Consider the following 12,965-nt stretch of genomic DNA (forward strand, 5'->3'; position numbering starts at 1 on the left):
GAGCTCACTGTCTTGTTTTGTCTGTTTGTAAAGTGGTTGGACATCAGCAGAGACTCGTGAATGTGAGGAAGCAAGGGCTTGTATAAGATAGTTCTTCTGGTGGTAGGATCTTGCATACCTGTTAGGCTTTACACATGCCAGGCAAGGGTAACTATTTGCACTGTTCTCGGAGGTTTCTTATTTATTAGTTGATTCTGGCTTCCTGGCCATGTAGCTTACTAGAACTTTAAAATTTATTTCTGCTCCGTGGTGGCAATGCAGTGAAATATTTTTGATGTTTTTTGCAAAAGTATAATTCTGTCAAATATTCATTGATAAAACCTGAGCCTTTTCTGACTAAGGAATGCTTGGTAGGATATGGAGTACACATATGGTAGACTTAAAGTTTTCATGTTTTTCATTCCAATTATTAAGAAAAGGGTGGAGCATGGATTTGAGCTGGGGCTCCTTGCCTCCAAATCACTGAGATTCTGCAGATATTGCTTACTCTCCCCCCCATTTTGATGTCAAGTTGCCAAAACAAAATGCAGCTTTAATGAAGCAATAGTTTTAGCCAAAATTTGTTTAACTAAAGTCCTATTCTGTCTTTACAGCTTGCTAGTTTTTCATCTCACTGTTATCACAAGATGCATTGTACATTTAAACAAAGCAGACTGAAGCGCATGACCTTATCCATAGGCATAATTCTCCAGCTATCTGGTGCGCTTTACCACCATGGTAGTGTTTGTAACAGTACATACATGGCCTGTTTGCAAGGCAGATTCTGTGGTCTTTTCTTTTTCTTTCCCTCTGCCAAAAGGGAGTTTGATAAATCCCTCCTGTAATCTAGCAATGGAAAAATAAATAACAAGAAGTAACCCTCAGCTTAGAGTTTCTGGCAGCGGAGGTTTCGGGTGATAATAAACTGTTCTTGCTACTTGAAATCACAGGTAGGCTTATGAGGTCCTTTAACTAGTCCAAACAAAAGTAGTCAACTTTTCTTTCCATTAGCTTTTATTGCAGAGATATTGCTCCGAGACTTTTCAGCAGCAGCCTGCCATCAGACTTATCAAACACAATCTCTGAATGCTGCTACTAGAGTAATTTTCCTTGACAGTTGCTCTTGCCACTACAGCACTTTCCAACTAGCTCCTTGTTTTCCACCCACTCAAATTCAGCATCCCATTTTATTATGTACTTTACACATCATTATGTCCAGGTCTGCACTAGTAGTTAGTTATGGAAAGGTAAAGTAATAAAAAATTCTGAAGTACCATTAGGTACAAGCAGGTTCATCACAACATACATATTTATTTAAAAATTAGTGTTGTTTATTTTAATACTTTGTATGAAAGTTATTGAATTCACTGAATCAGTGAAAACACTGGGCCTCCTATTGAGCAATGACAGAGAGCAGTAAGTGAATGAAACTCATCCTGAATGGAATGGACTGACCTCATTTACGTTTGGACTGACTTAAGTTTATGTCAAGACCAGATGTTCTTACTCCTCATTGTTACTTGAGCTGGAGGTGCTTGAGCTAGGAGAGCAGTGCGTCTGCATCAGTTTTGTTTGAAAGAGTTAACATCAGTGCTTTTTGTGCTTTAACCTAGGTTTCTTAAACCTGTCAGGTTTTGAGTTTCATTTTTTTAAGATCTAAGGAAAACTTGAGGAGAGTATTTGTGTCCAAACAACAAGGCAATTTTGCACGAATTCTGTGAGAAATCTTTATCCTAGCTTGATTTTAGTAAAGACTAGTTGGAATTTAGAATTTCTGAAGAAACCTCAAACCATACAAGTGTCACATAACTTCAGACTACTAGATATTTAGGTATCTTCATTGATCAACCTAAGGAGTTAATTTATATTTAAATCTATATGCCCACTACTCTTTGCTTAATTTGAGTATTACAAATTTAAATCAAACCTAAAAAGCTACAGGTGTTTAATTAAATCTGCCAAGTGATCTTTCATGAAAAGAAATGTATTTCTGTTCAAGTGTGATTTTTGTCTGCTTTTCAGAGTCACTTTGGACAAGAGCCTATTGCATTGCATGGCACAGCACTGGTTGTCCTTAGTATTTCTGTTGCAGCAAACTGAGATGGACACCTTTGTGCTAAGTAATGTACAAATACCCATAGGCATACTATGCGGAAGAAAGAAAGTCTCTTTCCTGTTTTGCTGATGGGGCAAAAGTGAATTGCTAAAGGGTATGGAATACATTTATGGCAGAATTCAGATCGCTCAAATCCCTCCAGTACTTTATCTACAGACCATCCTTTTCCCTTAATTTTTGTAAGGAAGAAGTAGCTCTCTTAACACGTCCTGTGTAGACTAAATCCAAACACATGGTAATAGCTTATGATTTAATTTCCTTGTTTGTATGTCTGAGCTGATTTTAGTGTGATTAAACATTTCTAAGATACAACACAGTTGTCCTTGTCCCTTCCAAATGGGATGAGCAAAAGGATCCTCTGAATAATCAGTTTCATTCCACATTCTTGCCTTATGTAGAATTCGTATTACTCAATCCTGCTTTAGCTGCAGACCACTTTTCTTTCTTAATTTTGATAAGACATCTCTCAGCTTGATTACAATTATTTTTTCAGAAGACAATTGAGAAGGAGGGAACATCAGCTCTGTGGAGATGGTGCCTTCTCTAAGTTCAAACAGTGCTTCTCAAGGGCATGATGAAGAAAGAAAAGCTCACACAAAGAAGAACAAAGCAGAGTCCCCTACTTTCCTATTGAAGAGTCAGTAACAACTGTTTCATCTTGAAAGGTTCCCACCACTGACATAAGGCTGCAACCTGCAGGGTTACTATTATTTGAGTTAATCATCAGACCTCCAAGTGTTTCCCTCTTAGGAGATAAGGGGGAAATTTTATGGTTGGACTCGAATATCTTACTTTAGGAGCCACAGTGAGGAAAATTTTATTGGCAAACGGCAGCTACATGCCTTTTAAACTTTAATGCAGCCACTTTACTATTTGGTACAGTGGGAAATTCTTTGTCCTTGAAGTGCAGTGAGAAAGCTGCACTTACTCTAGTTACATTTACAGCTAAATTATCAAGTGAAGTGCAGAAATATGAATAAACAATTCTCTTATTTGAAAATTGGTTACTGGAGGCCACTTCTACATTTCCAAAGGGTTATCAATCCTTTGAGTTCTTTTCTGAGAGATTATTCTTAAGGGAAATACTTTAAGGCATGCATGTCCTTTCAGAACATCCAGTGGTGTGTTGCAGACTTGAATGCCTTAAGCATTACCCAGTGAAGGAGTGGTATTTTGAACTTTTTGAGGCAGATCTTATTCATTTAAACATGTGCTATTTTTTAGAGATTGTAACATCTGTCCTCCCTTCTTGTCAGACATTGCTTGGTTTTGCTAAGTTTCAGACACAGCAGGAGGCTACCTTATTATGCTCTAGTAACTTTAACTGCAGAATTCTGACAGTCCTCACTATAGTACCAAGAACAAGCTTGTATGGTTAGCAGTGTTGCTCAAGGGTTGCAGGATCAAGCTTTGTATATGAATGGCTTATTTGGGAAGCTGTGATTATATGAAAGCTTTAAGAGAATTTTTGTTATCTTCTTGTCCTTGCAGTGGCCAGTTTGCTATAGTGAAGAAATGTCGAGACAAAAGCACCGGTGTGGAGTATGCTGCTAAGTTCATTAAAAAACGTCAGAGTCGGGCCAGCCGTCGTGGAGTGAGACGTGAGGAAATTGAACGGGAAGTTACTATTCTGCAGCAGATTCTGCATGCCAACATCATCAAGTTGCATGACATCTATGAGAACAAGACGGATGTGGTCCTCATCCTTGAGCTGTGAGTAAGGGGACTTCCTATCCTCTGGGGTAGGATGAGGTAAATAGGAACTGGAAAGGGCTGCAGAGGCTGCCAGAACATAGAGGCACTATTAAAATGGAGCTGTTTTGTTGTCAGGCCTCACAGATCTTGGCAGGAGAATTGAATGAGGTTGCTGGTAAACAGACCCCCCCAGTTCATCCATGTGCCCTGGCGATACAGGTGCACCTTAACATCAGCTGAGGCCATTGTTACTGAGCCAGGGAGTGTTGTCAACTGAAAACAGTTTACTAACAGAGGGATTATCTCATGTCTGCCTAGTGCTGCCCTGAAATGAACCTTGGAGGAAGGATAAATGGCCACTGAATGCTCATTTCATTTTTCTTTCTGCTTTCATCTCTTCCAGTGCATGTGAAGCCATCAAATCCTTTGCAAAATTTGCAGCCATTCTCACTACTCCCAATTTTCCTCATTCAGAGGAGACTAGGGGAAAACAGGGGAGGAGGGCAAGGGAAGTTTTTTTAATCCCTAGACTTTGACTATCAAGGATGAATAGCAGCAGGGTGGGAGTGAAGGAGAGCTGCTCACTCTTCACTTGTTCCCCCTGTGATGGGCGAAAACCCCTGCCGTTTAGGTCTTGCTGGCAAGTGAACACCCGCAACCAGGGGATCTGTGTAATGCTGTAGCCTCACCCCTGCATTGTGACCCATTGGATAGCCAGGCTACTGGTTTAGGATGACTATCAGACATATTTGGCTACGTAATGCTAACTGTTTTGTGCTGTTTAAGAAGAGATTTAAAACCAGCTATCAGCAGCTGCTCTGTCTAGGCTGAGGGGACAATGGCTTATTCTGCAGGAGTCACATTGATGCTTTTGTCTGTATTTGATCCTATTGACTGAAAGGAAGTGAGAGAACCTGGCTAATAGGTGTTACTATGTAGAGAAATGCCGGTTTATTAGACTTCGAAGCAGTATCAAAATTGCCAGTCTCTGCAATAGCTATTAAGTTACCTGCGTGAATTCTGTTTGGCTGTTTGTTTCATCAGCCTAGAAATACTGCATCCCAAAGACATCAGCTACTTCTTACACCCTATTGCCCTTCCTGTGTGTTTGGTGGAACTGAAGTGAAACATTTGAGACAGATGCAGACCATGGGCTAATAATGTAATCTCATTACATAACACAACTTGTTTTGAATGTGTTCTGCCTGTTTCTACTGCCTGGCTTGAGATTCTTAAAGTCTACCATTTGGACAGACATGCCTGACCGTGTTTTGGAAGGCTGTCATATAATTTTAACAGTGTTTCAAAGTCATTATATTTTGGGGATTGCATGCAAGGGTTGGTTATGTGACATTAATCTGAAATGTGTGTGGAGGGTAAAGTTTACATGTTCACTTCAATACTGACACTAATGTATGTGTGATGGAATTTCTTCACTTCTGTAAAACGTAATGTGATGTAGAAGGACCCTAACAATAAAGAGGAATAGGAGGATGATTTTATAAAGAAGAAATACCACTTTCCAGCCTGGCCAGGAGAGCTTTGCTCTGTGTAAATAGCATTTTTGCCTGCTGGCCTTGCAACCCAATATGAGTCAATGACATTGGAAGAGTTATTCCTGTTTATGTGACTTCAGCTTATATTGGAGAGGCTGAAGTAGAGGTTTTGTGGCAAGGGACTAGTGATATCCCAAAAGAACGAAGAGTTGCTTTGGCAGAGCTAGAGCAGGACACATAAACCTGTCACAGCAGTTTTCAGGATTACTAGTGTGCAATACCAAGGGAAGATTATTAGAGTAAGTAACTGATCTGTCAGATAGACTGAATATAGTAAAGTGTTAGATGCTACAGGAAATTGTCATCACTCTAGGTAGGTCATGTAATTAATTTCACCTTCCCCTGCTTGCGCCAGGAATGCAAATTCTTCACTGTGAAGTCAGGAGGGGAACTAAGTTGCCTTCTGCTATTTGGCTTTCTGTTCCCAGTACTATTTGCCAGCCATTCTGATACATATTAGATTTGACCTGTAGCAGCTGGGAGGTCACAGAAAGATCACTTCCTACTCTGTATTGCACCTGCAGCTGAGTGCTGTAGAACATTTGGATGTCCCCAGATTTAATAGTGTTACTGTCGATGTGGTAGTTTGAGAGTCATTTCAAGAAAACCTTGCAGTTGCCTAATGTCAATTACAGAGTAAAAAAAATCTGCTATGATACAATTATATCACTTTTTAAAGAAATTAAAAAGGGGAGGCACCAAGTGATTAGGTCTGTTTTATTATCCCAGTATAAGTTTGGGTATAATTTGGATGAAACTTGGAGCTTGACTTGTTGCCATTCCAGGTGTTTCATGGCTGAGGATCAGGACTATAAGAGAAGTGAGTGACTCTGTGTGCACGGATGATCATATAGACCTATGTCCAAAGCATCTCCTTCTATACAGTTCATAGTGTGTGCTGTTGGTCTACCTTAAGGAGTTGAAAGGAATGTAAATTATCTTAGTGCATGTGCAAATTTATATCTATGTGTATTTGTGTGGCTCAGCCTTCCTAATGTCCACTGAGAACCAGGGGAAACCTGAACACTGTCACACAAAGCAGAGAGTAGAATTGTGTGCTTGTACTCATCAGAGCCAGCAATGGAAATAGCTCTTCTAATAAATGGAGCTTTGCTGATCAGAATGTATGGTCTTGGCCTAAGGGCATGAAATTTGTCATGTCATGAAGGAAGTGGTTTAGTTTTAGATAGTTGTGCGAGGAGCAGGGAGTTGGACTCGATCATCCTTATGGGTCCCTTCCAACTCCAGATATTCTATGATTCTAAGACAGACATCAATTTAAGCTTTTTGGGGCTGTGTCGTGCTCTTTTGTGGAATCAATATCATCTAGTTCACAAAGCTCTGAGTCTTAGAGGAGCTACACAGAAGATGACATATCCTTTATCTGTCAATTCATGGTACTTAAGGTAAAGCTGTAAGCAATGAAACAGCCTGAGGTCTTCTACTTACTACAGTTTTTAGATAATGAGTAAATGATGCAATTTTTCTGTATGTATGAATCAGGAAATAGAGACATCGTGGCTGAAGTTATGTAGACCGTATGTTCCCTAGGGCACCTGCCTCAACCTTGTGTATGGAATCCAGGCAATGAAGCTTTGATCTCTGAGTGAGATGAAATAACCACAAGCTTTCCAGGGGAGCCAGCATTTAGGCCAGGGAGTATTCCTGGAGATTAATGTGACTGCTGGCAGATGGCATATGAGTGATGATAAGCATCTGTTAATTTTTAAATATATGTCTATGGCCAAATGTTGGTCTCTGTAGCCATGCACTGGAAGACAAGAAAGGAGCTTGCTTTTTCTGACTGGCAGCTACTTTGTGCTAAAACAACCTCCCATTTCATTACCATCTGCTTTTTCCTGTCCTCACATGGCCTGACACATTTTGTGTGTCCTATTGTCGTGCTGTAGCTTACTGCACTTTTAAAAGGCTGGGTGCAACAGAGTTTTGACCTGATTAAGGCCACTGCATTCAGCTGCTGTATACAAATTGAGGATGATGATAATTGCTAATAAAGATAATTAAATTCTCTCTGTAAACAGATGATCTCTCCTCCTGACACTCTGATATCAGAGTCTCATACTCCCTGCAGTTTATCAAAATAAGTATTACAGCACCTGGCCAACTAATCTTATGTTAAGCTACAGTGGACTTCAGCTTTGAAAGAATGTCTCCAGTATTCTTGATTAATTGAAGAAGCTACCCTGGTGTTTAAAAGAGGCTTTGGCTAAAACGTTGACCCTTTCCCAAACTCACTGTGCTGGCACAGGCAAGACTATCTCCTCTTTACGCAGGGGTTGATTCTACAGGTGCTGTTTCTTCTGTTCAAGAGCAGGAAGAGCATTGCCAAGTCCACTGCTGTTACATGCAGTTTGGCAGGTACACAGTTTGCCCTTCCTTGTGCACATTGTTCAGGGATATGCTCTCCACACCTTTTTGTGACCTTGCTGTTCTCTGTTTCTTGGGTCCTGCCTTGAGGCTGCTTTGCCCAAACAAAAGCAGCCTAAAGGCAGGTTTGATTGATACACCAGTCCCCTCTACTGGTAAGTGTTACGGTGGTGTAGACAAAATAAAGCTGTTTCCAAGAAGTAAGACAGCATTGTCGTTTGTCTTTTATTGGAAGGAAGAGCAAAGGTTTCATTTGTTTGCTTCTTTGTTTACCATGGGAATGAGGTGACATGGTAAAAGGGAAGGAGATGGAACCAGAGGAAGGAATTTTTCTGTAACCTAAGGTCCTTTGAGAAAGGAGCATTTGCTCTTTTATGGGTGGTGCTGATTTAGAAAAAGCACCTCCTTGGATGTTCAAATGTAACTTGTAGTGCAGTTATGAGTGTTTTACTGCAAAAGAGTTAGTGCTGAACTGCTTTTTTTCTGGGATTCCATAATGGCTGGCTTTTGGGATTGCTAAGTCTGTACTGCCTGAGGGTTTCTCTGAGTTCAGGTGCATAACTTGGATAAGAATGATCCTGCACTAAACTGCTTACCACTCTCTTTGTACCATTTACTCAAAACTGATTTTAAAGCCTGAGTCTTTGTTAATAGGAAATAATCACATCTCTTCTACTGACTTTTCCTTTAGATTATTCTTTTAAGATCTCTGCAGGTTAGGCTAACGTCTTAGGCTATACCACAAGAGACTGGAGATTAATGTACTGTTTGTAATGTATGCCGATCTCTGACTTTCAGAAAATGAAAAGCTCATGTAGTTGTTTTAAGAGGGAGTCTTTTGCTGATAAAGTAACAGACGGACTTCAGACTCCCTGAATCTTTTTTTTGTTTCCTTTTTTATTTTTATGTTGTATTCTGTACCTTGGAAGTTCCCCCTGCCTAGCCTTATTCAAGGTTAGTATGAACTAGAGAGAAGAGGGAAAATACAGCAAGGAGCTAGCAAGTAAATCTCCTGTGATCCTCGTTCTTGCAGGCTGTACAGTTTGTTCAGTGATGCCTTAGGTGTAGCTGGTTGCCCAGGATGTTGCTGAGGGTGTTGTTGAGGCAAAATCCCTGGTGTGCCCTGAGCAGCTAACCCAACTGTTTTAAGTGACCACTCTTGGGGGCAGCAAGAGAGAAAGGGAATTAAGTACCTCCAGTCTGGGCAGCTAAACAATTTTCTGACATTCCTTTGTGTAGCAAAGGAGATTCCTCAAAAGAAAGTTGCCAGCCTCCTCCAGGCAGGAAGGTATCCTTTAACATCCTCAGCACAGTCCTCTGTGCCAGGGGAAGGTGAGGGGAATGGCTTTCACGAAGTGGCTCAGCTTGTGTGCTCTACTTAAGTGGTATCTTCTTTTGCTGGTGTTGGAGAACCAGAGGCTGGGCTACATGGGCTGTCGGTCTGGCCTGAGAGAGAACTTTTTTATTCTTAGTCCTGATTAAAGAGTCCCCCTTAAGGAACAATCACCAAGGAGATTTTACAGGGTAAAAGAGAAAGAGAGAGTAGTGTGCCTACATGGTTAAATTGCAGAAAAGTACAAGAAAAGTATCCTGGTACAGCTGGCTTCCTGATGACCAGACCATAGTGCCTGCCAGAGGTGATTGCTTAAGTGCAGTTTGAATAGGAATCATTAAGGAAATGGTAATTGCCTGCTCTCTGTACACAGATTTCACCAAGAGACTACCAGGTTTTACTTACAGATTTCTTTACTGGCTTCTCACAGTCAGCTGTAATAATTTTTAAACTAATGAACCAAGGCCCCTAAACCTACTACAATAAGGAGAGGAGACAGTGTTCCCTGGCTCCTGAAATGCACAGGGTAAAAGAAAACCTGTCCAGCAAGGCTGATGGTAGTGCTGAGACCCTTGGTATGTGTCACCTAAAAAGAAAATCAGAGACCAAATAAGAGTCTCACAGGCTGAGTAACTGAGATTAATAGGAAGGAGAAGGCGGCAGGCAGACACAGCAGTTGCAACATATTCCTGGGTCATATAAGTTTATTTTTGTTTGCTAGCCATTTAGTTGTAACAATTAAAGCATCAAGTGACTTCTGCCCAGGTGAAGTGAGGTGACTTCTGCCCAGGTGAAGTGTCCTGCCTCATGTTGCTGGGAAAGTTTCTGACTACGTGGGAGCTGTGAAAAAATATCCAGTAATCAACGCTCAAGTCAATAGGCCCTGTGTAAATCTCTGCCTTTGGAACAGCAAGGTATGCTGTCACCCACAGCAACAGTAGAAGCTAAGAAATAAGCCCAATGTCTTTGTGGCTTTTGACACATTGTTCTTGTTTGCAGTTGACTTTTCTTTGCAGTTTTTGTAGCTGTTCACAATAGTTTACTCTAAAGAGGCAGAGTAGGGAATCACCATCTTGTCACCACCAGCGTTGTGTAGGAGCCTGGAGTCAGACGAATGATGGCACAAAAGACCTCTGCAGTGCATAGTGTGATCTAACTTGTCTGTGAGTCAGCACTTAGTTAACTCAAAGCATTTGAACCTGCCAGTTCTTTTACAGGTATTTCATCAGAGAACAGGGCCAAAAGCTTGTTTTCCAAAAATGACTGTTGGATCTCTCAAGTCTTGTGCTTGCACTCTGAATGGTGGGCACAGATGGGTGGTACACCTGAGTCCAAGAGCAACAACCGCTTTGTGGGTGCCCCCAACAGTAAATATGAATGAGAATAAATCAATAATATCAATGACAGTGTGAACTGGAAACAATAAATGTAAGCATAATTATGAATAACAACTGCAAACAATGCCCAATTCAGTATCTAGATCATCCTGTTTCATAATATATAGAAAAATAGGACTGGAACTCTCAATGCAAGGCACAAAAATGAAAATAGAAGTCTTACCTACTAAATATGCACGGAATGTATTTCAATTCTGATGTGAAAACTCATAGTAACTAATAGCATTTCCTTGATTTTGGAAAACAATTTTAGGTAGCTTCCAAACTGCTACAATCTACTTTCTTCTTAAAAATTCAGCACAATATAAATGCTTTCCTTTCAGTTATGTCAGGCAAGAATCTGTACTAGAACAATGTAATGGCTGTTCTGGAAAGAAAAGAGATTCTGTCGGCAGATCTTATTGCCTTATGTTTCTGATGGCAACCGATAAGGGAAGTAATTCTTTAACAGTTGTTGACTATTACAACTTGTTCTATTTCCTCTGTCTCATCCAAAATGAAAATGTTGAAAAATATCAGTTGAAGTGGTTAACATCAAAGTCTACCTATTGAAATATGTACATGTCTGTAGATTCATCAAACAGTGTACCTTTTTTTATCCTTTATAATCCTTGATGAATCAAACCTTGCAGAATCAATGAATTAGGGAAAGCTAGTCCTTATTTTACAGGGGAGAGAGCTGAAGCCAAAAGGAAGTTTTGGCACACTTGAGACCAGAACATAAAACTCTAGATTGTCTGCAAGAGTGGCCTTTTTCTAAGCGTATGGAGTTTTTTTGCTACTTTAGTTTTCTGTGCTTATGTTTATTTTATGTCTTGCAATGCGGTAGATAACAGGACGTTTTCTGGTGTGTTTTGTAGAGTTTCTGGAGGAGAACTTTTTGACTTCCTGGCACAGAAGGAGTCTTTGAGTGAAGAGGAAGCAACCAGATTCATCAAGCAGATTTTGGATGGTGTGAATTACCTTCACTCTAAGAAAATTGCTCACTTCGATTTAAAGGTAAAAATGCTGATTTAGACTTACTGTTACTGTTGTTTTTTTAATGACGGGCTGTACCTTCTACAGTTTGTTAAATATTTGCATTTGATAACATGCCTAAAATAATTGGTAAGACCATTTTAAATGCACTTCACAGCTGAGTGCTCGAAGGAAGACAATGTCCTTTATCAGGCCTGTGGTAACTTTTGGATGGGCTTATATATTTACTGACTGAGAAAAAGAAATTGTAAGTCTTCATCCTGTAGCTGTTTGCATTTGTGGTATCATCCAAAGCATGCTTTTTTTTTAAAAAAAAAAAAAATTAGAATGATGTACAGAAGAAATGCATTTTTGGGAAGAGGAGTGCCGGGTCCAGCTACAAACAACTGTTGCTGCTTCCATTCCCTGCTGTGTTTAGAATTACATGAGGAGTATGCGTCATCCAGTGCAGTTTGGTTAACAAAGACTTTTTGCTTTCATAGCTGCTTAGGGCCTTGAAAGCACATCACACAGAGCTCTCTTCCTACCTCATCAGGTGACATCTATAGCTTTGGTCCTTGACTTTGATATCAGTACAACTGGCCCTGACCATACAGAAGGGACTCTCTCTCTCTCCTTTTGATTGTGGCCTACCTAGGTGAACATGCTTCTCTGGAGCTAGGAGTTTGTTGTCCTTGGGAATGAAACTCTTGAGACCAGAAGAAGGTGCTTTCTCAGTAGGAAACTTGCAGCTACAGAACTGGCTGTGTCAAACATTGCTGCTTCCAGAAATACATTCAAAATGCATGTATCCCTAGGAGAAAGTAGAATAAAACAGGAGGGAACTGTTTTAAAATGAAGGAAAAAGGAAGAAAGTCTACTGCTAGATTACATGTTCCTTGTCCTAACTTTAAATCCAGGTTGGTTTATTACTAATTACAAATTATGCGTGTGCTATAGATAGACTCCTCCCAGATTTTCAGGATATATATGCTGCTCCTTGTGCTAAATGTGTGCCTAATGCTGTCTCTGTCTTAAATTGCTTGGTCTTGAGTCAGTGTTAATGGCATATATGTAATCATTGCAAATGCTGCAAATCACGTCTCACCTAAGAAACTGGTTAGCAAATTACGGTACAAATCTTCATGGGGTGCATGTGAAAAAGCTTAGGAGATGTGGGAACATATAAAGAATGTGCACTTGATTTTGAAATTACTACGTGAATCCAGAAGCCAAAGACTGAAAGTTTTCACTGTGTATTAGAAAACAGTGTAATATACAGTTGGCATGAAATTACTGTGAGAATACAGGTGGAACTTTTTCTATACTGATCTCTAGCTACTAATTTTGATATTTAATACCAGTAATGTCAGGTGGTCAATGAAGATGTTACAAGAAATGCAAGATAGAAATCAGAAAGGATAAGTAAAGAATCATTTCACTGATAGTGAATATCAAATGACCTAAAACACATTCACAGAATAACTCTCCTGGGTTTTATAGGACTGGGTTTGGAGTTTTGCTAGTGTTAAATCACATGTGTA

General features: G+C 40.1%; 1 protein-coding gene across 5 annotated transcripts in view; it reads left to right on the forward strand.

Moving 5' to 3' along the window:
* DAPK2 (death associated protein kinase 2) overlaps window positions 1-12,965 on the forward strand; it is a 60,331-nt gene that overhangs the window by 27,924 nt on the left and 19,442 nt on the right. For all 5 annotated transcript variants that reach the window (XM_075505757.1, XM_075505758.1, XM_075505761.1 and 2 more), the window contains 2 exons: window positions 3,587-3,808; window positions 11,325-11,463. In XM_075505757.1, the coding sequence (XP_075361872.1) occupies window positions 3,587-3,808; window positions 11,325-11,463 (361 nt within the window). The remainder of the gene's footprint in view (window positions 1-3,586; window positions 3,809-11,324; window positions 11,464-12,965) is intronic.

The sequence above is a fragment of the Mycteria americana genome, chromosome 6 (genome assembly GCF_035582795.1).
Source record: "Mycteria americana isolate JAX WOST 10 ecotype Jacksonville Zoo and Gardens chromosome 6, USCA_MyAme_1.0, whole genome shotgun sequence".
Taxonomy (NCBI): domain Eukaryota; kingdom Metazoa; phylum Chordata; class Aves; order Ciconiiformes; family Ciconiidae; genus Mycteria; species Mycteria americana.